This window comes from Notamacropus eugenii, chromosome 4, assembly GCF_028372415.1.
Source record: "Notamacropus eugenii isolate mMacEug1 chromosome 4, mMacEug1.pri_v2, whole genome shotgun sequence".
Classification (NCBI taxonomy): Eukaryota; Metazoa; Chordata; class Mammalia; order Diprotodontia; family Macropodidae; genus Notamacropus; species Notamacropus eugenii.
Window position 1 is genome coordinate 34,730,733 of NC_092875.1, and position 26,971 is coordinate 34,757,703.

At 45.4% G+C, this 26,971-nt stretch overlaps 2 protein-coding genes across 13 annotated transcripts in view; one reads left to right on the forward strand and one right to left on the reverse strand.

Moving 5' to 3' along the window:
* ATXN2 (ataxin 2) overlaps nt 1-1,705 on the forward strand; it is a 118,941-nt gene extending 117,236 nt beyond the window's left edge. For 5 of the 8 annotated variants that reach the window (XM_072600448.1, XM_072600444.1, XM_072600443.1 and 2 more), the window contains 2 exons: nt 126-294; nt 1,116-1,705. In XM_072600448.1, the coding sequence (XP_072456549.1) occupies nt 126-294; nt 1,116-1,144 (198 nt within the window). In that variant the 3' untranslated portion in view covers nt 1,145-1,705. The remainder of the gene's footprint in view (nt 1-125; nt 295-1,115) is intronic. The other 3 variants (XM_072600446.1, XM_072600447.1, XM_072600449.1) reach the window with 1 other exon arrangement.
* Nucleotides 1,706-4,746: 3,041 nt separating this feature from the next.
* Nucleotides 4,747-26,971, reverse strand: part of SH2B3 (SH2B adaptor protein 3) — a 90,834-nt gene continuing 68,609 nt past the window's right edge. For 3 of the 5 annotated variants that reach the window (XM_072600453.1, XM_072600452.1, XM_072600451.1), the window contains exons 3-8: nt 7,893-7,994; nt 7,679-7,770; nt 7,254-7,351; nt 6,826-7,040; nt 6,536-6,707; nt 4,747-6,432 (exon numbers count right to left, since the gene is read on the reverse strand). In XM_072600453.1, coding sequence (XP_072456554.1) covers nt 6,128-6,432; nt 6,536-6,707; nt 6,826-7,040; nt 7,254-7,351; nt 7,679-7,770; nt 7,893-7,994 — 984 coding nt within the window. In that variant the 3' untranslated portion in view covers nt 4,747-6,127. The remainder of the gene's footprint in view (nt 6,433-6,535; nt 6,708-6,825; nt 7,041-7,253; nt 7,352-7,678; nt 7,771-7,892; nt 7,995-26,971) is intronic. The other 2 variants (XM_072600455.1, XM_072600456.1) reach the window with 2 other exon arrangements.

A 26,971-nucleotide genomic window follows, 5' to 3' on the forward strand; every position in this document is an offset into this window, starting at 1 on the left:
TGAGAAAGTAGGCCCTCAGTGTCAGACATAACACTCCTTCAGTCTTCAGCCAAATGAGATCACAGTTGACATGTTATTTAAGCCAAAGATGTTGCCTGTTTGCGTAAATGAGCTCTTTGTTTCAGGCTCATGTACAGTCAGGAATGGTTCCTTCTCATCCAACTGCTCATGCTCCAATGATGCTAATGACGACACAGCCACCTGGCGGTCCCCAGGCCGCCATCGCTCAAAGTGCACTACAACCCATTCCAGTCTCGACAACAGCGCATTTCCCTTATATGACGCACCCTTCAGGTGAGGCGTGTGTGTGTAGGGGCTGGTACACCACAAAGCGTTTGACTCAAATGTGGAATGATAGTGAACACTTCAGATCTTGTTTCAGAATAGGCCAGGATTGGTCAGTGTGTGCACCTGAGACCTAGTGAAACTCCTCTGGATACTCGTGTCTGTGATGTCAAGGAGAAGATGAGGCGTGTTCTCTGTAGGGAGGGCATGTAGGGTCTGGATTGTTTAGAAGCAGCATCATTCTGTGTAGCTGACGTATGCCTTGGACTGTGTTGGCTTTCCTAGTTATGACAGTGAGCAGAGCGGTAGTTTTCTTCCTGAATTCCCACAACTTGGCATGGGGGGGGAATTGCTATAGTATCGTTTGAATGGAGGCAGACTCTAGAAAGTCATGGTTGGAAAGAGCTGTGTGTGTTGTCCTTTGATTCCGAGCGCAGGGGCGGTAGCGTATCCCTGAGGGGAATAGAACCGTCCCTTCAGGTGGACTGTCCTCTTTGATGGCTGCTATGGCAGTATTTCATAGTCTGACCTTTTTAATCCAAAAGCAAATACTAGTGCTTGGCTAATTTGGGATAAATGTGGCTTCCCCTTCTTCCTCTTTCCCCATGAGCAACATGAAATCGTTCTTGGAGCATTATATGAAATGGTGTATCTGCCAGTTTGACCAGTGTGCCCCTGGTGTAGGTGGGTGGGGAAAAGTCAACCTGATTTTTTTGGTTTAAGCTGATATTCTAAGGATAGCATGAGGCTGTGTGTGTTGCCAAAACATTAGAGAAATTTGTGTGGTCCTGCCAGTTTTCTGTTTAAATATTCACTCTTCTTTTTTACAGTACAAGCCCACCACCAACAGCAGTTGTAAGGCTGCCCTGGAGGAAGCAAAAGGCCAAATTCCCTCCTCCCTTCTACTGCTTCTACCAACTGGAAGCACAGAAAACTAGAATTTCATTTATTTTATTTTTTTTTAATTAATTTCTCGTAACATCCAATAGGAATGCTAACAGTTCACCTTACAGTGGAAGACATTTGGACTGAGTAGAGGCATGTAGGCCCTTGCGGGTATCCCGTAATTCCATGCAAGTGCCCCAACTCTGCTTGCTGAAAACTGGAAGTTATTTATTTTCTAATGACCCTTCAAAGTCATGAACTCATCAGCTAGCAAAAGAAGTAACGAGTGATTCTTGCTGCTATTACCGCTAAAAATCAAGACTTGGAAAGCCCCTTTTACTAAACTTGAAAAAGGTTCAGTAAATTCTTATCGTCAAACTGATGGATTATTATTTATAAATCAAGTTTGATGAGGTGATCACTGTCAACAGGCAGTGGTGCAACTTTTAAGTTAAGGGAAAACACTTTTACTTTGTAGATAATATAAAATAAAAACTAAAAAAAAATTTAAAAATAAAAAAGTTTTAAAAACTGATACAAGTTAATGTGTGTTTGTATAAGCAACTTTTATTGTAGTTGATTATCATCTTAGCTTAATATAAACTACGAGGGATGATTAGCAGATGACCTTTAATCTGCTTTCTTCTTTTTTAGTATTGATCATGCCATTTTCTGAGCTTAGGACATATAGCCTTGTGTGAGAGAAATGCAAAGTCAGGATGGTTTTTCTGGTGACTTAGACGAATTGTGGTGTGTCTGCTTCAAGGAAGAAGGCTGTCCCCTAGCAGGTGGAGCTCAGCCTGTATCCTCCCAGAGGAAAAGGATTGCTGAACTGAGGCTGGCAATCCTCAGTAGTGGGGCCTTGTGTCCGGAACCACTCTGCCAGCAGGGGGGGGCATGAGGCTGCTCACGAAGCCTTAATGATGGAGTCTGTGGAGTTCCAATTGACTCTGGCAGGCCACATGGTGGGGGGCTAAAGGAAGCAAGCAAGTATGTTGGCAGTGTGTGGATTTCATACAGAAAACCACAAGATTAAGAATGAAAGCACTTTAGGATACTCAGTGACAACAAAGAGAGCTTCTGAAAATGGTTTTTAATTCATTTAGCAGTTTGTACATTATAGCAAAATCTGCATGATTCCAGAATAAGTTATTTGATTGATTACAGTTTGCCCATGCTTTCCCCTGGGGCCTGTTCTGTCACTACAGATGTCATATGGGCTAACCTTTCCCACAGGAGTAGTAAAATACATGGCAAATAGGCCAAGAACTTTAAAGATACAGGATGAATCTCCTTTCTGTGTCTTTGTAAAGTGCATTTTATACCTAAAAGAATGCACTACTCATTCTAGCCCAACAAATGCTGGATTGAAAATGCATGTTGGTTGAAAGACTAAGTCTTTCTAAGTATACCGTTGAGCCCCCATTGCTTGGGTGGGAGCAAGCCAATTGACATCTGTAGAGAATACAGCAAATCAAGGGCAGGAATCATGGAGGCAGTGGCTTAGGATGGAACCATCCATAATCATTTTGCAAGCTTAAGTAAATGTTATGTAAAAAATAGTGTTCTCTGGTCCACAGTATTAAAAATGGTTGTTATTCCTCTCTACCACAGGCTCCAGAAATTAACAGAGGCAGAGGATTTATACCAGATAGAACTATTTGGATTGCTGGTCTAGAATTCAAGGCAGGTTAGTGGGCTTAATTCTTTGGTGCTAATGGTTTTTTTTCCTTCTGAATTTCTTTGTGTAGTCTTAGACCAGATACATAAAGTTCCAGAAAGACAGATTAGGGTAGGGAGTGATGGTGTGTTGGGAGACAAAATATAGTAATTCTCTTCACTACAGTCAGGAAAAAATGGATGGAGTGGTAACTTAGGTGCTGAAACTATTCTCAGAAATGTGAAACTCATCCTTCGCAGGCAGGGATCTTGAGAAAAGCTGATGATTTGACTGTGTGGTTCATCAAGAATTATGTTGCTCAGAATAAAGGTGGGTTGAGGAAGGAGACTTGGTGTAATGGCACATGTGGCAGGAACTCTCAAGAAGGCGGTCATGCTTGTCCTCAGGACACTAGGGAAAGGAGGATGCTGTGAAAGCCATTGGGGTGGGGCAGCCGCCTGCCAAGAAAGACAAGGATATTTCCTCCAGTCCTCCTTCCATTTCCTCCAGCTGGGACTGTTGTAGAAGAGAGAGAAGACAGCAATTTACTGTCACCAAAGCTCACTTTTTGTGAGATAGATAACGCATTAGAGCCGTTTAATTAGGGAGCCATCAGAAAAAGAGTTTAAACACTTGGGATTAAAGCAGTGTGAGCGTGTGGTTGGACGAGAGAGTCTACCCTCTCTGAAGGAATCCATGCTCTTATCTACAGATATCTGTCGTTATGCTCTCCGAGGAGGATGTGCTGAGTAGCTGGTGAGAATACGAGGGCCTGGCTGCTGGATTATCTGGCTCAAGGAGCCTCCCTTTAGAAGGGCTGCACTAACGTGGCCATAGCCATTCCAGCCTTGCCTGTGTTGGAGGAGCCATGGAAAACTTAGATAACATGCCATTATGGACTCTCCACCTTCAGTGTCTTACAAGGGAATAGGTGTAAGGCCTGGACCTGCTATTTCATTGATTAGACCTTTAACTAATACAAGCCAGCACCTTCTCTGCATTTAGAATAAATTGCCTTGATCCCTGAGGAAGGAGAGTCAAGGACTTCCCCCACATGTGTCTGAGGCAGGACATGAACTCAGATTTTCTTGGCTTCAAGGTGGTCCCTTTATTCACTCTGCCAAACTGGAAGAGATGATTTTCAACACTGCTTAGAGTTTTTGATCACATTGTTACTTGTAGTACTGAGCTGTCGATAGGAAGGAGAGCTTAGAAACAGAAGCCAAAATCTCTGTTTCTTACAATATGAAATTGATGGTCAGTTGCTGGGACGACCGGAGAGAGGAAGGAGGATAGTGAAAGAGCCTTTGTCGCTGTTGGGCAGGCAGGTGCTATTTCAGTCCTCACTTCAATGAGGGTGGTAATAATGACTTTCATTTCTATGGCACTTCCCTCACAGTAGCCATAGAGCTAAATTTGGGATTATCAGTCAGGTTCTGAAATGTAACTATCCAAATTACTAGGAGGAAGAGGAAAGCTGGAATGATTAGAAATGATTAGAAATTCCATAAAATAAGAGGCAGAATTTGTTCTAAAAGCAGCTCCAGCACATGTAGATGTACAAAAGTGCAGGTGTTGAATATGTAGAGATGTTTGATTTTAGCTTCTGAGGTGAAACTACTAAAGTGGGGGAGTGGGGAGAAACATAGAAATAGCATCAGAAGGTGTCCAGCTCATCTAAATGCCAGGTCGTGAGAGCAGCTGTCTGTTCTATTGCTGTCATCTTTGTGGCTATTTCTCCACACTAAGGTTTTGTGAGCCAACCCCTGAGAATTGTCTCGTAGGTCAAAGCAAAGGATAGGCAGAGAGAATAGGAATTTTTAAGACCTCACTGGGATTTTTTTGTTTTATGTGTGTCTACACACATGCCTATTTCACCAAAAACACATAGATCAATTAAGCAGGGACCAGCTGGCTTGCAAACAGAACAGGAAGTTTATTACGCACCGAATATCTACACAGTCTTACTGGCCATGGCCCTGAAATCCTAGCTTCCATTTTAGGTCCCATAGTAAACATAAGTCATTCATGGGATCATTGGAAAAACTATCAGAGCTTTGAGTGTTGTGGGTACCCACCCCCTACCTTTAGTTAAATTCATTCAGAAGGCTCTGGGAATCACAGAGGGAATCCCCTCTTCCCCACTAATGCCCACCAAGAAACAAGCCATAATCCAGTTCTTTATAAATAAGGCACCAGGATAGAACTCTTCATCATCACTGTCCTCCCAAGGCAGTCAGACTTTTATTTCCCTCAAGATGTGACATTTCACTTTTTGCAGTTTGTTTCTGATGGCAGTCTATTGTCATTTTTTTTAGGATGGAAAAATGGTTTTTCTTGAGAATTCATTATGGGACTAAAACATGCCCATTTGGGCTTGGAACTATGAACTAGTGGAGTAACATTTGCATATGTCGAATTTTAACTACAAAAATAGCATTTTTATTAGTCTAAACAGTGCAATAAAAAGCAAGCAACCGTTTAGGTTAGAAACCTCCTGTAAGAGCTAATCTGAGGTAAAAATGTTTGTATTTTTTTGTTGGTTTTCATGTTAACTTTCTGTGTAAGCCTCCAACTTGCCCTTCCTTCTGAGAGTGCAGGTGGAAGCAGTGTTAGCCAAAGTGATGGCAAGCTGTGGCAGGAGACATAGCTGACCCGCCTTTTCCTCTTCCTTAGCTGGTGACTTGGGTTTCTATTGAAACAGAAGGAAAAAAAAATCTCAGTTTGTATTCTGGGGCATTAGTGTTTAGGGTTTCCTGACCCATTTATTAGAAATGTCTTTATTAGAATTTGTCTTTGCCCATTTGTTTTGAAAGGGAAGGTACATTTTCTGCCATGGCCTCTGGACCCCTGTCTCTGAACTCATTTGGATCCCTTCTTGTGCAGCCAGATGGCTGGGCTGGGCTGGGCTGGGCTGGGCTGGAGTAGGCAAGGGCAGACGTTGTGCAGGGTGAACCTCCCGGGCTCCATCAACAGCACTTGAAAGCAGTGGGGGGGTGGATCTGGGCAACTCAACAGCAACTACTTGTGTAAACAGTGATTAGAAAGTTGTAGAGTAAAAACAATAGTGAAAGGGTTAAACAGTAGACCCTTTAACAGGCCTAATAGAGTGGCATCCAAACTGGAATGAACAATCACCAACATCCCTGGTACAATCTGTCTAGCAAGAAGAAAGCTAAAGAGGTACATTCAGAAGTCCCCAGCTCTCCAGGTAAAAGTGCATGATGCTTCTGTGAGGTGGGGCTGGGCTGAGCGTGGCACTGCCAAGCAGAGGAGAAGTCTGCCACCACCCGTTCTTCAGAGAGGCGTGTACTGATTGTCTATGGCCCGGATGTGACCCCTGTTAGGGGGGTCTGTCTCATCATCTGAGTCCCGGGGTTGGCTTGCAGGCTCTGCTGACTGTTCCATATGCCGTAGACTGTTGGCCAACTCTTCAGGTGGAGGTAACAGGTGGAAGATCTGCTCAGAGGGAGAGGACCTTGAGGGTGGGAGGTCCTCAGGGATAAGCATGTGAGGACAGCCCGAGGAGCTAAGGTGAGGAAGACCCAGTTCAGAACTCCAGCGGTGGACAGAGAACGGGAACAGAACTGTGCTGCTTGAACCTGGCAGACAAGAAGAGATGAGAGTGGGAAATGAGCTGTAAGATTTAACCTACAGGATTTCTGCAAGGGATCATGAAGGGCTGCCCGCCTTCTGCAGCCTCACCTGGCGTGTGGGAGACGACCACCACATAACTGGAGAGCTTGACATCACAGGCAGCCCCGCACTCGAGGGGGATAGGGGAGCGCTGGAAGTGGTGCAGCATGTCGACGATGGAGGGAAAGTGTAGGTGCTGCACCCGGCAGTGTCCTCGCTCGGTCAGTGACAGGCGCAGATGCTGCCAGGGGAGGACGAGGGCAGAGGGGAGAAGGGCTGAGCACAGGAAGGCACTGGTCAAGGGCAGGGGTCCCCCTGCGCCTCCTCCCACCTCAGCCTAGAGCTCTCTTGCCCCATACCTTGGCTCTGCCCTGGAAGTTGAATGTGAGGACGTATTCTCCCCGTCTCGTCTCACTCTGCCGAACCAGGAACACTCCATGCCCTGCAGGACCCTGTAACTGCACTAGCTGAGCTGCCTTCACTCTGGAGATGGGGCCATGAAACCAGGGATAACAGGAGAGGAAGTGGTCCGTTTTCTGACAGGCCTGGTCAGGCAGTCCACCAGGTGAGGCACCTAGTGGAGCAGAGAATGTGACACTGAGGCTTATGAAACCTACCCTGCATACCCACATAACCTCCCATACCCCCCAGGGCCTGAGGCTGAATCTGACCCAGCGGGCCCAGCTCCCCTGCATCCTAGAAAGAGGCTTAAAGAGGGTAGGCAGCTAGGGTAGACTTTCCTCAGAGGATAAGAAGTGGGGACAGGCCATCTGTCTGGGAACTTTACCTTGGTTAAGGGAGTCGGTGCTCCCACTGGGGGAGTTGGATATACCAGGGTCTGGAAGTGAGGGGGCGTGTGATTCTAGGTCAGCTCCTTCTGATCTGCTGGAAAGAAGGATAGAAGGGTTAATTCCTGTGTTAGCCCTCACCTCTCACTGGAAGGACTGGGTTACAAGTCTAGCCTCTTGGAAACAACCAAGGAGATGTGAAGGTTTGCAGTCCTAGATTTAAAGGAGAGAATGATTTAAAAGACTTGAGATGGATCAGCTTAGAAAGAACTGAATGGAGTTGGGGGCTTCCTTTGACTCTTAAGGCCTCAGGATGGCTTGGTGTCATGCATTTGGTTTGGGCCCACAGGAGGAAAAGGATATTGGTCACTGCTTTGCAACTGGGGAAAGGAGGCTTTTAAGACTTACTCCCACAAAGCCTTACCCTCGGTTCATGCATTCTCTGATCTCTGTTGTCCAGGAATTCAGCTGCTGCTCATCTCCTGTCTCAAAGATGATGTCGGTTAAATTATTCACCTGGATGTGGAGGAACAGAGAGTGTTGTCACCTCTTGGGCAGAAGCTGTACGAAGGAGGGGTGGATGGCCAGGGGGTAAAATAAGGAGGGAGGAAGAAGGAGGCTGCTAGAAGACCGTCTACCTTAAGGACGAAGGTGTTGAGGTTGTCAGGCATTTCTAGTCGGGTACATCTCCGGATTTCATGAATGGAAGAACAAGCAGCCTGGAACTTGGGCTTCGAACCCTGTGGAACAAAGACAGGTTGCCCTCTGGATGCCAGGCAGTAACAGCTTCCTCAAGGCCAGATATCCCCAAAGTGAGCTATTCCTTGTTCCACAAATCCTCGAGTTGGCTTCTAGGCTCTGCCCTCCCTCCCTCCTTGAATTTCTTCTTTCTAGACAGCCTTGGAATGACATCCCAGGCCCAACATGTGCAAGCAATTCCTTCTTAGTCAGCAGGAAGGGTGCAGACAGGCTGGGCATGGGGCCTGCTGGCCAGATGGACTAGCCCAGTTACTGCCTTCTCTTCCCCATCCCCCTGCACCCTGGGGGCAGCTCCTGGATGCATGGAGCAGTTTAGCTAACCTCCATCTCAGGTTCAGCCTAGCTGGGGTTAAGGGTGTAGGTGCTGGGCTTAGCCCCACCAGAAGAGGGAAGTAAGGGACCTAGCCAGCCTGGCAATCAGAATGCCTGTTCCCAAATAACCTTCTGTGCCTCTCCAAGTCTTTTTGTACAGCCCAACTGGAAGCAGCTTCTATAATGTCCAGTGGTGTATGTTTAATACTTGCAGATCAAGGAAAGAACAGTAGCCTTAGCCTGGGGTTTGTTCATTTACATTTTGACTTTTGTGGGACTGCAAGTGGAGCTTCCTCAGGAGGCCAGGTTAAAGCTGCCCTCCTAGTGTTCAAAGTCTGTCTGAGAAGGTAAAGCCAACAATCTTATCTGAGCAAAAGGATGAGCTGTTTTCCCAGGGACCCAGGTCTTCTCTGTCTCCTCAGCCTCTTCACTCCCAACAGATGTTTCTGTTTTCCTACATTACCCCTACTCTCACACACAGTGGGGCAGAGGAGCATCCTGAGTCTGGGAATCCATCTACCAAAAAGCTTTTGGGGGACAGTAGTGGGGAGGGGTGTCTTTTTTGCTTCTTTAGTAATTCCTAGTCCCTCTGTAAAACTCCAGTCTCCTTTCTGCCTCTTCCCAGCCCCTCCAGATCTTATTGAAAGGACCCTGAGTGACTGAAGGTCAAAGTCTTTTCAGTGCATGTGCCTTCTCTCTTCATCCACATCCACACAATGTGGCTCAAGCAAGACCCAAGTGACAGCCACAGACTTGCCTTGTCCTGCCCCTGTGCTCCAGCCAGGGACTCGAGTGTTGTCCCCACTGAATTAGAGCAGCTCCTTCCTGAGCTGAAGCTGGTGACTCATCCATGGACTGAAAAAGGGGATGTGAGCCAGTCAGGATGAAACCAGATTTCCCTCCTGTGGAGGTTCCATGATCCTCATGGGAGCCCAGGGTTGAAGGCCAGTGGGGAGGAAGTGAACAGCCTGGGTGGAGGGATGGGTCCGAGGGGTCTACAAATGTCTCTACAAATGGCTTTTCTGACCCCCTCTTGCTACACACTCAGGTTTCCGTACTGCAGCCCAATTCTTTCTCACTCCCTATAGCTCTTCTCTTCCCTATATCCCAAGACAACTAACTGACTCCCTCTCCCATGAATTAGCCTGGCTTACTTCTGCTCCAGGTTAATTGAAAGAACAGTGCCGTAAGTCTTGTTTCTTCCTGTGATGTGAGGAGTTGGGATAGAGGGAAAATAAACGTCCTTTCCAACTCTCCATTTTACCCAATTACCTCAGGTTGCAGAGGAGAGGCTCCTTGAGGGCCCAGCAAGGTCCCACAACAATAAGGGGCAGAACTGAGATTTAAACCCATGTCCTTTTGAACTCCTCACCCAGCACAAAGACCTTCTACTTAACATTTTACGAATCTAACCAATCAGATGAATTTTGCCTCTTTTAAACCAATTTTTTCTCCAGGAGGGGGGAGGCAAAAGGACCTTGAGTTGTGGTTGCCAAGTTTCTGTAAGCACTTTGCTCACCCCCTGCAGAAACATAAGCAGATTTTGGAAGAAGGGAGTGGGGACGTAGAGGAAGTTGGTTAGGGAGCCTTTGATTTTGTTGTGTTTGGGGGCACCACGGACACACGCAGGACGACACACACACACACACACACACACACACACACACACACACACACACACACACACACCACGGACACACGCAGGACGACACACACACACACACACACACACACACACACACACACACACACACACACACACACACACACACACACACACACACACACACACACACACACCCCCACACACCCCCAAATGCTATTTTATAGATGGGCAAACAGAACTTCAGAGGTGGTGTAATGCCTCCGGTGCCCTCCAGCTCCCATCCCAAAGACTCACCCATGGTCACAGGCTTAGTAAATGTGAGAGGTGGGCTTTGAACCCAGGACTCCTCGTGACTACACATTCCACTAGCACAACCTACCACTACGTTGATTTCAGGCAACTGTCCCCTCTGCCTCCCTGCCTCAGGAGGCTGTGTGAAATGCTAGGAAGGTCCTGAACTGGGACCCTCATTCAGTGCCCTTGCTTGAAGAGAGAAGTCTGTGGCCCTTCATTGACATCAAGAGTGCAGCCCCAAATGACTTATGTCACGTAAAGGTATATTGGGTTCCTTTTATGCAATGGATGCATTCCTGGAAAAGAGCATAACCCTAATCTTATTTTCAGATCCCTCAGGGGCATTCCCTTCTAGAAAAGAAGTCCTCCTACTCAATCTGTGTCCCCTTTTCCTCCAAGTAAGCTACATGGGTGCCCTGGAAAGGGCTCACCAAGGTTGTCTTACAGATTCAACTTCTTAGGCTGATCTCTTGGGGGAGAGTCCCAAAAAGGTCCCCTAGCCCCATTTGGGGCCCGAGAAGTTGGTCAGCAAGCATTTACTTAGTGTCTGCTAGGCACTGAGCTAGACCCTGGAGACACAAATACAAAGAATGAAACTTCCTACTTGCAGAGCGCTTCCGTTCAAATGGGAGGCAAGTACTCAGCACAGTATAAAGTGAACAAACACATGTATGAGGCAGTTCAGTACAAGCTAGTGTGAAAGAGAGAAAGAACCAGGAAAGGCCTCGTACAGATATTGCCTTTACTGCATCTTAAAGGATGATTTTGTTGTTGAGTTGTTCAGTTATGTCTGACTCTTCATGACCCCATTTGTGTTTTCTTGGCAAAGATACCGGAGTAGTGTGCCATTTCCTTCTCCAGTTCATTTTACAGATGAAGAAACCAAGGTGACTTGCCCAGGGTCACATAGCTAGTAAATGTCTCAGGCTGGATTTGAATTCAGGTCTTCCTGACTAAAGGTCCTGGTGTTTTGTCCACTCACTGTACCACCTAGCTGCCCTAAAGGAGGATGTCCAGGATATGAAAGGCTTTAAAGACTAGATGAGTTTATATTGATCCTGAAGGTAATGGAAACCACTCACTGGAGTTGGGCATCCATGGAAATGCCAAGGAAAACTATTTTGGCTGTAAGGTGTAGGATGGCTTGGAGTAGAGAGAGACTTGAGGAAAGGAGACCATTTAGGAGGCCTCTGAAATGATCTTGGGGATGGGAAATGAGGGGACCTGAACTACGTGTGTGTGTGGAGAGGGGTTTCCCTGGAGAGGGCAGGAAGGAATGAGCTAGGCAGAAAGGCGCTGCTTAGGATGGGGCCAGCTTGGGTAGAATCCAGCCTTCCTGATTTCCTGGGCTTCGTCTGAAAATGAGGTCCAGACAGCAGGGCTGCTACTAACGAGCTTCTCTGGGCCTCAAGTGTCCGAGTCTGTAGCCTTGATGTCCATGTTTCCTACTGGAGTCCTAACCATAAGTCCCACAGGATAGACACCTTGATCAAGAAGGGGTGGAAGGTGTGAGATGGATGTGGAAAAACCACTGAGTGCTCTCCCTCCCCCCATCTCTTCTCCCTGCTCCCTCCTCCCCCTTCCTTTCCTCTTTATCATCTCTTATTTCCTTCTCCGATTATAAGAGTTCTCCTGGGTCATAAGACTAGTGAAATCTGCTATGAAGAAAAACAGACAAGAATGGGGGGGAGGCCTAAATGATAAGAACAGAGGGCACAGGTCAGCTGATCCCAAACCTGACATTTTTCCAGGCCCTGCTGTAGGGGCTCTGAATGGTGGCTATAAGACTCGGTGCTACATACTTTGGGGAAGCTCCCCACTCCCTCTCAGGAGGGAGGCAGTGCTCCCTCACTTGAGTCTCCAAGAATTCTGTTTGGTTGAGGTTATCCCTCTTGCCTTTTCCAGGGGCTTTCCAAATTCCTGCTCCCTGCCTCACCCCCTTAAAGTTTCATCCTTGTTTTCCCATCAAATGGGTACATTTGACACAGTGACTGTCTGATGATGTATGATTTATTCCGCTACCTCTCTGACAAGATCACTGGCCCTTTTCCCAAGGCTCTGCTCCCTTGGTTAGCACAGCAGATAGTGTTATGAGCATAGAAAACTTAAAAGGCATAGATTAAGACATGTCTGCAGCTTTCGGAAAGACCTGGGCTGAGCATTCTTTGTGATGTCAAACCCAGTGCTATACTGCCTGGACTTTCTCATCCCCCAATCTAAAATGGGAGGCCTCAGGAGTGTTCTCACCTCAGGGACTAAGAAAGCTCAAGAACCTACAGAGCCTACCCCCATTGAGTCCATTAGAGCCCACCCAAGGTCATCTGTTTCAAAATCAGTTTTCTGATAGTTTGAGAGAACAGTTGGTAACGGAGACCTCTGGATGCCAACATTCACACTGGGAAAAACTAACTTCCTGAATTAGCTCCTCCCTTCCCTTGTCTTCAACCCCCCCATTAGAACCTCATTCCTTTAGGTTAAAGCTTGTGAACCAGCATGATTTAGAGACAAGTGGTTAGAAGTGGAATTGGGGTCCTCACCCAGACACTGCATTTGATAAGCTGTATGACCTTAGATCCTTTTATCTATAAATGAAACACAGTAACACTAGCTGCACAGGGTTGCTGTAAGTTGAAATTCTCTGGAACTGACTCTGAAGTGAATTGTTTTAACATAGCAAGTCCTGGGGAGGGGGGAGAGGAGGGGAGAAGTTCTCCCTAAGGGTAAGAAAGGTGCTGACTTCCCAGATCATCATTTCTTAGCATCCTTGCTTTTGTGAATAACGAAAACTGATTGGGACATGGATATTTGGAGGTCAGGAGGTCTCAATAAGAGCATCTTCAGAGGCCAGCTCCCTGCATCCCTCTACACCCTCCCCACCTTCCTCCCCATCCACGTGAAGATATAATATTTGAAAGGATTAGAAACAGAAGAAGGGGAAAACATTCCAAGAACTCTGCCCCTAAATTCTCAGGCTCAGGAATGTAATCTCTTGCACCCGATGCTTCCTCTGAGCTCAGACGCTTGGCTCTGCCAGCTCTAAGGGAGGAAGGGATCACAGCTCTCATCACCACCACCCCCTGCTCCGTCCTCCAGGGCTAATTCAGGGTGTTGTACCTAAATCCCAGATGCAGCAGAGATTTTGCATCTCCTTCCTGCATAGTCTCTGAGTACCTGGTGGACTGCCAGAAAAGCCCAGGACAAGACCCCTATTCTTTCTACCTCTGTTTCTACACTATCCTCCTCCTCCAGAACCCTGCACACAGGGTCAATCACTGCTCTCCAGCCAGGTCCTGAAACAAGCAATCCAACAGACACTAGGTGCTCATCCTGCTGGGCACCCTGTGCCCCCCCACAACTACCTGGTTTCAAGGACAAGCAAACTCTTTGCCTGGACTGATGTGTCCAATGGTACAGCTCTGCATTCTTCAGTTCCTTCAGAGAATCAACCAGTCAGCATGCATTTATGAAATGCCTACTGTGTACCAGGCACTGTTAGGTTCTAGGGGGGAAAAAATGAAACTTTGCCCGCTATTCTTTTAAGGGAAAAATATATAAATGAAAGTACCAACAAAATTAATACAAGATAAATGGGGGGTAGGGGAAGTATCAGGCACAACTGGCAATGAGTGGGCCAGGAAAGGTGCTAGGGAGAAGCTAGAATTGAGTAGAATTCTGAAAATTGGAAGGATTCTGGGAAGTGGAGGGGAGCAGAGGAGGATTGGACATGGCTAAAAAGGGACTGGACACTTTGTAATAGGCCATGGAAGTGGACTCATAGCAAGGAGAGGGCAGGACTATGTCTTCTAGGTCTTCCACTGACATCCAGCACAGGGCATACACAGGGTGCACTTAACAAATGCTTGCCAGGTAGGCAGTGGAAAGGACTTTGGATTTAGACAGAGGACCTGGATTCAAATTCTGACTGTCCCTTTCCTGTGTGGCCTGAAGTATTTCCCAGTTTCCTCTTCTGTAGGTATGGGGTTTTCCTGGATGGTCTCTGAGGCTCCTTTTGGCTCTAAACCTACTATCCTATGACTGTGTCTTCAGTGCCCAGTGAATGAAGGGGAAAGACACTCATTTATGTGGAAAAACCTAGGATCCTAGGCAAGTTACTTCTTTCAGCTTCTTCATCAGCATCAGCAATAAAAAGTCAATAAACATTAAGCTCCGACTGTGTACTAGATACTGGGGATACAAAACAAGGCAAAAGACAGTCCCTTCCCTAAAGTAATGGGGAAGAGACACCAAGCAAATGAATAACAGAGGGAAGACCCTAGAATTAAGAGGTGCTGGGGAAGGCTTCCTGTAGAAGGTGTGAGTTTATTTGGGACTTAAAGGAAGCCAGTAAGATAGAAGTACCGAGCCTGCCATGCCTGGCCTGCTTCCTATCGAGGCTGTTTTAAGGACCATAGATTAGGAACTTAAAGGGATCTCTGAGGATCCTCTTCCTCGTTTTACAGCCTCCAAGGGTTCAACCTCCTCATTTTCCAGATGAAGAAAACTGAGGCCTAGAAAAGTCCGTTGAATTGTCCAAGATCACATAATATCAGATGAAATCATAGATGTGAAAATGGATCCTTAGCTCCCTCCACATAGACCTGTGTGGAAGTGGGATGTTTAGTTTTTAGAAATAAGAAAGTGACCCAAAGGGATCCGGCTAGACCTAGTGGGTCTAGATACCCAGGGGTTTCAAACCTGCTTTCTACCCAGCCTGTTCCTTTACAGGATAAGCAGACAGCCTCAAAAACCAACACTGTTTTTGACCTGGATGCCTAGCTTTCCCACCTGAGGGGGCCTACCTCCTGACTAGGGGCTGGGGATTTCAGTCTGGGCTGAAGTGGCGTCCAGATGAGGCCCGGGCCAGGCCAATAAGCCCCAGTTAAACTTTCTGTTGCCTGCAGGATTAAATATAAAATCCTGTTTGGCCTCTAAAGTCCTTCATAACCAAGATCTTTATTCCCCTTCCACATCTTTGGATGTCATTCCCCTTCACATATGCTATGGCCTGGCCACGAAGTCCATGTCCTTGCAATCTGTCTCAAACAGTACTCCGAAAATCCCACCTTCTGCAGGGACCCTTCCTATAGTGCCAGAGCCTTCACTCTGAAATTACCTCCCATTTACACTCTATGTATCTCAGACGTGCTTGTTCTCTTGTTAGGATGTGAGAGACCTCCTTTCTTTTATACCCTGCACTTAGCACAGGGTGCTACAGATAATAATAGCTTAATAAATGCTTGTTGACTGTTGAGCGACTGAATGAACATGGTATTTGTTTCCTATGAACAAAAATAACCCTTCCTCATGGGCTTTTTTCAGCAAGAAAATATGATAGGAGGCAATCCTCCTCTTGGCCCCTTTGACCCTTGGGCTCCAAAGAAGTTCAATTTTTATTTGAACGCTGAATATGTTTTCTCACATCCCTGGGAGGGAAGTAAACTGCCCTGCATGTCTTCCCTCTTCTCAAAAATCAATGACACAGAGGTTTTGAGTTCCTGAGAGTAAAGGGGGTTGGGGAGAGTCTTACATGGGACCTCAACCCCACAGGTTACTGGGCCCAAGCTGGTTTTCCCAAAGGAAAATCAAATGATAATGAGGAACTGCTTTCCTTACCCTGTAGGGAACAGTGGGGAGCCCAGTGTGGCCTAGTCCAGACTGCTTATCCACCACCTCCAGTGACCTTGGCCAAGCCAAATGTAGTAGAGCTCCTTCTCAACTAGCAGGCCTTGACCTCATCATCCTCACCTCTGGCATTTTAATTATAATAGAATTTTATTTTATTACAATTTAGTTATGATCCTATTACGGGGGGGGAGGGGGGGCAACAAAGGACTTCACTTCCTGATGACCTCATTTGGATCTTGTAATGGCTCTTGTGAAGGAGGCAGGCAGGGACCATTCCGTACCAATGGGGAAACTAAGGCTGGAGAGAAAGGTATTTCGCCAAGCCCATGCTGCTCATTGGAGCAGAGATCAGAGCCCTTCTGTCCTAGATCCATCTGCATCATTAAAGGAAAGACTTCACATCTTGGGATGTGAATGAACTTTGGGAACTTGAGCAGGTGTACACATCATGCCCTCCTCTCTGTTCCCTCTGCCACCTTCATTCCTTCACCAGCCAGCTGCAGACCCTCATTAAAATCTGTCTACTAGGGCATCTCCTGGGCATTTCTTCCTCTACGCTCTCCCTCTGGTTTAGAAAAAAGAATCCTGGCTCTGGAGTCAAAGGACCTGGGTTCTAATCTCACTTCTGACGCTTCTTAGATGACCTTGAACAAGTCACCTTACTATTTCTTCCACTATAAGGAACAGGAGGGGTGCTTAGCCTAGACTCCCACTGACGTCCTTAGGATCCTTCCTATCAACCCTGGCCAGGGAGTTGCATTGTTTTCGTACTCCAATGCCTGGCATTTAAGGGGTATGATGATTTCATTGATACGGGGAACTCCAGGGTGAGGAAATGCTCTCCACCAATGCAGGTGTGCATCCTCTCACCAACTTAGCCTTAGAAAGCGTATATAATTTGTCCAGGGTCACATAGCCAGAGTGTGCCGCAGGCCAGATCTGAACGCAGGTCTTGCTGGTTCCAAAACTGGATGTCTACTGACAATGATGCTTCTTACCTGTCACTTTCATGCCTTCCACCAGATGACCAAACTACTTGGCTCAAAAATTCTCAGTGGCTCTCTATTACTTACCAATTGAAAGTTCAAACTTGGCCTTCTACAATCTGTTGTTAACTGATCTTTTCAGCCTTATTTCTTATTATTTTCTTCTAAGTTCTGCAAGAAGAACTGGAAAGCTGAGAAACTGACATTTTTTAACAAGAAGATGGATTTCTGAGCTGTGTGTTTTGGGAGGCTATTTTTGCCTTTGTATGCATGGTGCCTGGCACTTAGTATGACGCCCTTCTGGAATTTTATCCCAGTTGTTTGTACTTTCCTCTCCAAAAAAACCCCCTAAACTTTATATGTATAATCTTGGGAAGGTCATTTCCCCAATCTGGGTCTCATTTTCACATTCTGTAAAATGGAGTGGGGACAGAGAATAATGTGAATTGGGTTATATGACCTCAAAGGCCACTCTAAAGCTCTGTGAAGCTCTTATTTCCCCCTCTGTAAAAGGAGTTTTAATGAGAATACCACTAAGGTCTTTCCCAGCTTTAAATTCTGTGATTTTATGATATTTATGGTCAAGTACCTTTAACCTGATGCTCAGAGACCTCTGAGGGGTCCGTGGATAACTTTCAAGGATCCCATAAACTTGGATGGGCGGAATATGAATATACGTGTGTGTTACATCTTTATTTTCACTAACGTCTAACTGAAATTTACTATTTCCTTCCATTATTAATGTATGCTACAAATCACAGTAGCGTTAGACTTCACTGAGGGTTTCATGATACAAAAAAATGTTGTAGACATGACTAATACAGAAGTGTGTTTTGCAAGACTACAGGTATGAGTTATATCGAATTGCTTACCTTCTCAATGAGGGGGAAGAGAGGGAGACAATTTGGAACTACGATTTTAAAAAAATGAATGTTGAAATTGTTTCTATACGTAATTGGGGGAAAACAAAATATTTTTTAAAAAGAACACCCCTGTTGTAAGTTCACAACCCTACTCCCCAAAATCCCATGCCAAGTATTAGAAAGACACCTCAGTTTACTTTATTAAAAAAAAAAAAAATCCTCTCCCACTGTGGCCTGCAGGGGTCACTGTCTGAGTCCTGGAAGGCTGGACAGGTCTGCGAGGAGAGATTTAGAGAGAAGGGTTGGGTTTCACATCCTTTCCCTCCATCCTGTGGTTCTGAGAAATTACATTCTCAATAGGATTTTTATGGAAAAGGCTGAACTAGGCATTGAAGTTCACTTTCAAACCGAAACAGGCCTTGCAAAGTGACCTTAGACGAGCCATTTAACCACTGTGGGTCCTAGTTTCCTCCATAGGAAGGGATGGAAAAATGGAAACAGTCAGAGGACCTGGTTTCAGCTCTGCCACTTTTTTGATGTGTGACTACCTACAATATGAAGGGATAATTTAAAGATGTCCGGTATTTTGGGTTGCAGCCAGATTGGATACCTGCATACCTGTGTGCCTGAGCCTAGAGTCAGGAAGACCTGAGTTCAAATCCAGCCTCAGAAACCTACTAGCTGTGTGACCCTGGACGAGTCACTTAACTCTTTGCCTCAGTTTCCTCATCTTTCAAATGAGCTAGAGAATGAAATGGCAAACCACTTCCGTATCTCTGCCAAGAAAACCCCAAATGGTGAAGATCACAGAATCAGACATGACTGAAGGAACTCAACAAAATCCAGAGGAGCTAACAGCTCCAGTGTACAATAGTGGCCTCCAAAATTAGGGATCACCTCCAAGGTACTCTCTGTTCCCCAGTCTGCCCTTTCTCCCACTGGGTCAGTTCCTGCCTTCACCACCACCATGTCCAGTCTTGGCAGAATCCCAAGAGGTTGAGCGTCCCCTTGTTCCCATGTTCTGAGATCCCTTCCATTCTATGATTCTGTATTTGAGGAGGAGCCTATGGGAGGCAGCAGTAAAAGCCTTGGCCTTGGGGGTAGGGAACCTATTTCTGACATTTTGTTGCTATGCTGTGGACCAGTTTCTTGCCCATCTGTAAAAAGGGGATAATAATTATTATTCATAGATAATTATCTGTCTGTCTATCTATGAAATCTATTTTCAAAGGAAAATGCTTCAAAGTGTCCCCTGTCACTACTTGGGGTGGGCCTTGAAGGATTGACTGGAGTTGAGAAAAACAAAGAAAAGAGGGCAAAGTAAGAAAATATGTGAAGGGGAACCTCTGGGGTCTCTGGAACGTGTTCATAACACACATCACAGAGAAGCCACGAATCCATGAGAGGCAGAGAGGTCCATGGAGGAGACTGGAGCCTGCCCCAGCAGAGAAGGCCTGGATCCTAGCCTCATGCTACCTGGGTGACCTTGGACGTTTAATCACTGCCTCTTTCTGCACCTCACTTTCTGCATTGGTAAAAGAAGAGCTTGCAACCGAAGCCTCTGAGGTCCCTTCCCCTCCAAGCGCCGTCATCCTACGGTCTGGTCTCAACTCTGGATCAGCTGTGAACTCTGGGAGTTATTGGCAAAGAACCATCATCCCAGGATTTGGTGGCAAGGGGGGGGTACATGGAACCTTATGCCCTCCCCCACCCCCTTGCCTGACTTTCACTTCCTCCAAGGGTTAAGTAACATTTAGAAGTCATGGCCACACACACACACTCCCCTTCTGCAACACCGCACAGCCCTTCCCCCCAAGCCTGGGTGCTGAGATTAACCAGCAAAGCCACTGGGCCACAGGGGTTTCACTCTGACTGCAGAGCCCTCCCAGTGTCCTTCCCCTCCCTCCCCCTTTTTCCAAGAGCCTCTGAATAGGCACCTGACAAAATCGCTGACCAAACAACTTTAGGCAGACTCAAACAATAAATCCCCACTGGCCAAGGCCCGGGTTCCTCTTTCTCAGAATAAGAACTGGAGGAAGGTTGAAACCACCTCCCTCCCCCAATCCCCTAAGCCTGAGCACCCTGCTGCCCCATTGGAAAGTTCTTAGAGCAAAGAAGATTATCCATCGGAGGTGTCCAGGTCAGGTGGGCAAAGATGGCATTACCCTCCTTGCCGGGCCCAGGGCGCAGGACTCTCCCAAACACACACACTGGAGAGAGCATGCATGTGGGAAGAGGGCCTACAGAAGTAAGATAGAGGACACAGTGATAATCCAGACCAAAGAAGGAGTTCTGGGCTGGGAGATAGGAGGTCTATTCCCGGCTGGAGCATTAGCTCTTTTGAGCCTTGGCTTCCTCATATGTAAAGTTGGACTATATAGTTTATAATGTGATGGACCCCATGGGCAGTCTGGTGAAGCTGTAGACCCCTTATCAAAATCATATACATTGGGTTACAAAAGAAATTATATATTGAAATGGTTATCAATTTTTTTTTTAAAACCAAGTTCATAGACACCCAGGTTAAAAACCCTTGACCCTATGAGGTCTCCCAACGCTAACATTCCCTGTTCCAAGGTCCCTCCCAGCTCTGACATGGTTCTGTGATTTTCTTAAAACCATAGACAGACAGGCCTTCATGGCCCTAACATTTTGCTTCCTCCTCAGCTGAGTGAGGTAACAGAGTTCAAGGAGGAAAGGGGGGAGGGGAACTTGAGAGAGCAGGCAGTTTGGGAAGGTGGAGGGACAAAGCCAGCTGTGTTTACCTGCCTGCCAGCAGCCCTCCCTTCCCATTCTTCCTTATCTACCCAAAGGAAATGGGTTGCAGTTTACTGAGGGTTATTTTGTGGGACTTTCCAGCACAAGGGAGAGAGGGCCACATGTGAGGAAGGACACCCATCCCTAGACTGGCATTGTGACAGCTAGTACCAGGTACCTTTGCCGAATCTCTTCATTTCTAATGGGATCACCAGGGTAACTCCCTTCCCTCCCTCTTCCCCAATTAATTTGATTGCTTTCAATTTAAGGCTCATGTATCCTCAGGCACATTTTCAAGGCTCCAAACCCAGGAGATGGGTCTTCCTGGCTCTGACAGTTTATGAACAGAGTCATATGGGGCAGAGTCCAGGGTGCAGGGCTGGTTCAATATTAAGAAAAAATATTAGGAAAACTCTTGGCATAATTGACCATATCAATAACAAAACCAACAGAAATCATAAGATTATCTTAGTAGGTGCAGAAAAAGCTTTCAGCAAAATACAACTCATTAAAAAACACTAGAAAGCATAGGTATAAGTGGAGTTTTCCTTAAAATGATAAATTGTTGATGCTGAGTTGTTTTCAATTCTCTGTAACCCCATTTGGCGTTTTCTTACTACAGTGGTTTGCCTTTTCCTTCTCCAGCTCATTTTACATATAAGGAACTAAGACACTTAACAGGGTTAAGTGACCTGCTCAGGGTCTCGTAGCTTTTAAGTGTCTGAGAAAGGATTTGAACCCAAGTTCTCTTGATTCCAGGGCTATCAACTGTGCCACCTAACTGCCCCCCAAAAATGATAAGTAAGCATCTATCTAAAACCATGAACAAGCATTATCTGTAATGGGGATAAACAATCTTCCCAGTAAGATCAGGGGGTAAAGCAAGGATGCCCATTATCACCTCTACTATTCAATATTGTACTACAAATGCTTGTTATAGCAATAAAAGAAGAAAAAGAAATTGAAGGAATTAGAACAGGCAATGAGGAAACCAAACTATCACTCTTTGTAGACTCTGGAGAATCAACTAAAAAACTAGTTGAAATAATTAACAACTTTAGTAAAGTTGCAGAATATAAAATAAACCCACAAAAAATCATCAGCATTTCTATGCATTGTGTAGTGTCCAGCAGCAAGAAATAAAAGAGCAAGTCTTGGCTTAGTGACTGTGTAATCTTAGACAAATCCCTTTCCTACTCCAAGGAGCTTACGGTTTCATGGGGGAGACCACATGTCAACAACTCCATACAAACAAGATACAATCAGGATAAACTGGAAGAAAACCAGCCGAGAGGGAAGGCGCTAAGATTAAGAGGCTTCAGGAGGGCTTTCTACAGAAGTTGATATTTTAGCTGGGACCTGAAGGAAGCCAAGGGGTGGAGATGGGAGGCAGGGAGTGGTGGGGGGCGGGGGAGATACAGATGGTTAGAGTTCTTAGAAATTATCTATTTCTCTCCAAGACTCTACCCTCCCTCAGTCATCTAAGACTTGTCACTTTCACTCATCCCACATGACCAATCAGTTGCAAAATCTTGTCTCTTTTTCCTCCATCTCATCTCTCCCATCCCATGCCCTCTTCTTTATCAATAAGAGCATGTAACTCACAGGATAATCATCTCTGTAAAGCTCACTGCAAACACGGAAACACGCAGGGCTGTCATTATCCATTCACACAACCACCAGCTTGTTGGATTAGATGGAGCTGTCTGTAAACTCTGCTTAACATTTATAGGCTATATAACATGGTCTAGTGCAGAAGTTCCCAAACTTATTTGGCCTACCATACTCTTTTCAAAAAAAATTACTCAGTGCCACCCTGGAAATCTATTTTCTTTAATGCTTTAAGAGTTTTTTAATTTGAATAATTTCTTAAAAATATGAAATGTTTTTTTAAAAAATATCTTAATTTTAAATTTAATCTTAAATTTAATAATTTATTATAAATTTGTGAGGTTTTTTTTCTCCATTGAAATTTTGATGATGCAATATTGCATCATGTAACCTTATACTATCATATTGTAAACAAGTCATTACATACACAGATTCCTGGTGATGAATGCTAGAAGTTCCAATAATGTGTAATATGCTAGCCTGCCAACACTTGCTTGTTAAGACCTGTTGCTGGACTTGACCACTAATTGCTTATAACTTGTGTTATGTGTGTTTATTTGGAAAATAATGTAATCACTATGACTTTAACTCAGTTACACAGCTAGAGGGCAGCTAGATAGTGCAGTAGACAGAGCACTAGTGCAGGAGTCAGGAGGATCTGAGTTCAAATCTCACCTCAGACACTTGACACTCACTGGCTGTATGACCTTGGGCAAGTCACTTAACCCCAAATGCCTCATCCTGGGTCATCTGCAGTCATCCTGATGAATATCTGGTCACTGGATTCACATGGCTCTGGAGGAGAAGTGAGGCTAGTGACCTGCACAGCCCTCCCTCACTCAAAACAAAGTCAAGTGCAAATCATGTCATTATTTCTCTGATGGCATGATCATCTTCAGCAATGAAGAACACAGCAAATGAAACATGTATGAATGGTTTTTCAAAATTTTCTTTCCTTATGCTTCCACCATTCCCTTATTTTTATTTGACGCCCCCTCCCCAATCCTCCCTGGATCTTTCCAGCACCCCTCAGGGGACAGTACTACCCACTTTGGGAAACGCTGATAATGGAAAGAGAGCTGCCTAGTTTGAGATGCAGAGAATCTGGATTTGAATCTAACTTCTAATGCTTACTATTTGTGTGACCTTGGGTAGTCAGTGTCCCCATATAGAAAATGAAAAGAGTTGGAATAGATGGAATAGTTTCTTCCAGCCTCAAGTCCATGAGTGTGACCACTAAAATAATCCCCTCATTGGTTTTACCTCTCTCCATTCCATCTTCCACACAACTGCCAAACATATTCCTAAAATACAAGTCTGACCAGGTCACTCCCTGGCTCAAGAATCTCCAAGGCTCCCTCTTGCCCTTAGGATAAAATGCAATCTCCTTTAGAAAACTTCAAATATTAGCTCTCTTAGCTTAGTTAAACTGGGGCAATGGATAGAGCACTACACTTGGAATCAAGAAAGCTCATCTTTCTGAGTTCACATCTGGCCTCAGACACTTCCTACTTGTGTGACCCTGGGCAAGTCATTTAACCATTTGCCTCAGTTTCCTCATCTGTAAAATGAGATGGAAAAGGAAATGGCAAACCACTGTAGTATCTCTGTCAAAAAACCTCCAATGGGCATGAAGAATTGGATACTGAAATAACTGGACAACAAAACATTCCAGCTGCTGTCATATGCATGATGTTTCATCTCTGGGTCAGGAAGGCTGTTCCCCTTCCCCCGCTCTCCCGCCTTTTGCCTTCACTCTCTCCCTTCAAAGCTCAGCTAAAATAGCCTTTCCTCTTTCCCTTTTGCCCACGATTACTGTGTATATGTTTATCTGTATCCATGCTGGTTTTCCCCCAGAAGAACAAAGCACAGTGCCTTATACACAGTAGGTGCCTAATATATACATATTAACTGACCAACTGAATGAATGGATAGACACTGCTTGGAGACAGAGGCTGTTTCATCAATGTCTTTGGTGAAAGTGTGCAGTATATGGTATACAGTAGGTACATAAAAAATACTTGAATTAGTCCCACTCTTTCATTTTACAAATGAAGGAAACTGAGGCTCAGTGAGAGGAAAAGTGAGATGCCCAAGCTCACAAAGGTAATGTTCTCTCCCCTGCCCCATTATATCAGTTCCTCAACCAAGGGTAATATTGAATGAGGAACTTTTTCTAAGTTAAAAAAGTACCCCTCCCCCTCCCCCAAATCCGAGATTAGAAATCTCTCTCCCCCACCACCGCATACACTGCAAGGAGGAAGCGATGAGGTCTCTGATATGGGAGCCTTGTCAAGTCAGGCTCAGGAGACAGGCCCCAGCCTTGAGGAGGCACCCAGCCAGCCCCAGCCCACAGATAGGCCTCGATAGGGGAGAGCAATACCCAGAAAGGGATTTCTCAGTAACCAGAAGAGCCTGCAGAGGAGGAGCTCCGAGGCTGAGGTGGAAGGCGCTGGTAGAGTGAAGGGACCCCAGGGACACTCTCATGGGGAGACTCTGCAGACCCTGGGTCAGTAAGAAGAGAACAGAGAATCCTAGAGGCTATCGAATACAGGGGGAACCTGAACAGAAAGCCTGCCCTCAGCCTTGGAAACAGGTCATGGGGAGGGGGGGGATTATTCAGTCCTCAAACGTGTTAATCACCTATTGAGTGCCAGGAATAAAGGCCAAAAAACCCCAAACAAAAAATACAGGGAAGAGAAGGAGAGAGGGAGCTAGTCAGACACAAATATTTTACTCATATATATATATATAGATATATATACATGTGTGTACACATATGTGTACACATGTATATGTACACATACATGTATACATGTGTTATATGTATGTGTGCACACACCCCAAAAGGCAATCAATAAGATGTAATAAAATATTTTATAGCTGTGGGACTATGGGCAAATCACTCATTCTCTCTCAGCCTCAATTTCCTTATCCATAAAATGGGGATAATAATCCCCTAACTCTCCAGGTTATTGCAAGGATCAAATGCGATAACATTTGGTAAAGCTCTTTGCAAACATTAACATCCTACTATATCCATGCCAGCTGGCTATCGAAGTAGTGCCAGAAAAAGGAGATACACAAAGACTGCAGTGTGAATGGAGAGAACAAATAATAGAAACCGAAAGTTCTGAACGTAATGACCAAACTTGGCTCCAAAGCAGAGACAGGAGAGGCAGCTCCCTCCCCACACACACACATTTCTTGGTAGCTGTGGGGGACTATGGGTGTGGAATGCTGCATATGCTGTCAGATGGTGTACTGTAGAGCTGGGTTTTTTTTTTCCCTACTCTAATTTTTTTGTCATAAGAGATGACTTTCTAGGAAGGAAAGGGGAGAGACTCATTGGGAAATGCAGATGACCAAAAGCAAGCATTTTTTAAAAAAATAATAAAGTACATTGAAATTAATTTTTAAAAAGACATCCAAGCTTCATTCAATGACCTTTAGCAGTGGGGAATCCCCTGCCTCTCAAAGCAGCCTGGATTAGTTGTGGCATCTCTAATTCGGTGAAGGCCTCCCTGCCTCTTCTTCTCGTTGGCAGAACCCTTCTAATATTTGCAGACAGCTGGCATGGCCCCCTCTAGCTCTACATTTATGACCTAGTGATCTCCCATCACCCAAGCCCTTCTCTTCTCCAGGTCTCCAGTGGCCTTCTCAGACCCTCCCATACTGTGGTTTTCAGGTTTCTCACCATCCTTTTTTTTCTCCAGAGAACAGGGGAGTTCCAATTTTTCAATGTTCTTTCTTCCTACAGTACCAGGGTGCTGATAAGTGTTTAACAACTGACTGGGGTGGGGGTGGGGGAGGGAGGATGGGGGTGGAGGAAGAGATGTACCCAAGACATACTTTTATTATTATTAACATATTCTTCATCACTTTTTTGAGTTTGGACAATCAACAAAACAATAAATTAGAGCAGCTAGGTAGTGCAGTGGATAGAGCACCAGCCCTGGAGTCAGGAGGACCTGAGTTCAAATCTGGCCTCAGACACTAACTACATCACCCTGGACAAGACATTTAACCTCAATTTCCTCCAAAAATAAAGTGTCAACAATAAACCAAGTCCTGATTTGTAGCATTTGCCCATTTCCCAGATGTAAATGCTCCCATTGAAAATTTGACAATCGGCTTCTCCAGAGGGAGGCAGAGGGAGGCAGACGAAGGCAGAGTGCCACCTGATGATGGCACCTTTTCTCTTGAATTGCAGGATCCAAGATTCCATGTCACACTACTGACTCCTTCTGAGTTTGGGGGTCCACTAGAACTAGAACATTTCTCACAATGTATTTTTTCTCCCCTATCATTGTGCAGTTAATTTTTTGAGGTGGGGGGAAGGAACTCTACTACAGAATTTTACTCTCATTTTTATTCAATTATATCTTGCTAGATTTGGGGATCATGTAAGCTCATTGGAGGATGAGTCTGCTTTTTGCTCTTCTTTTTGTGTTACCTAACATAATGCTGGGCATAAAGCAGACTTAACAAATGTTTATTGAATTTAATCTTTCCGGATCCCCTAATCTAAGGTTGTTTAGCTGCCTCCATTCAGTACCATTCAGTACCAGGCAGTGGCTCCTTGCTGTTCCTCAAACAGGACAGTCTCATCTCCAGTCTCTGGGCATTTTCTCTTTCTGTCCCCCATACCTGGAAGACTCTCAGACTTGGAAGCCAGGTTTCCAAGTCCCCGTTAAAGTCGTACTTTCTACAGGAAGCCTTTCCCAATCCCTCTTAATTCTAGTTCCTTTATCATGTCTTTTATCTCCTTTGTACATAGCTATTTTCACATTTATCTCCCCCATTAGATTGTGAGTTCCTTGAAGGCAGGGGCTATCTTTTGCCTTTCTTTGAATATCCCAGTGCTTTCCACAGTGCCTAGGATGAGGAAGGCTCTAAATAAA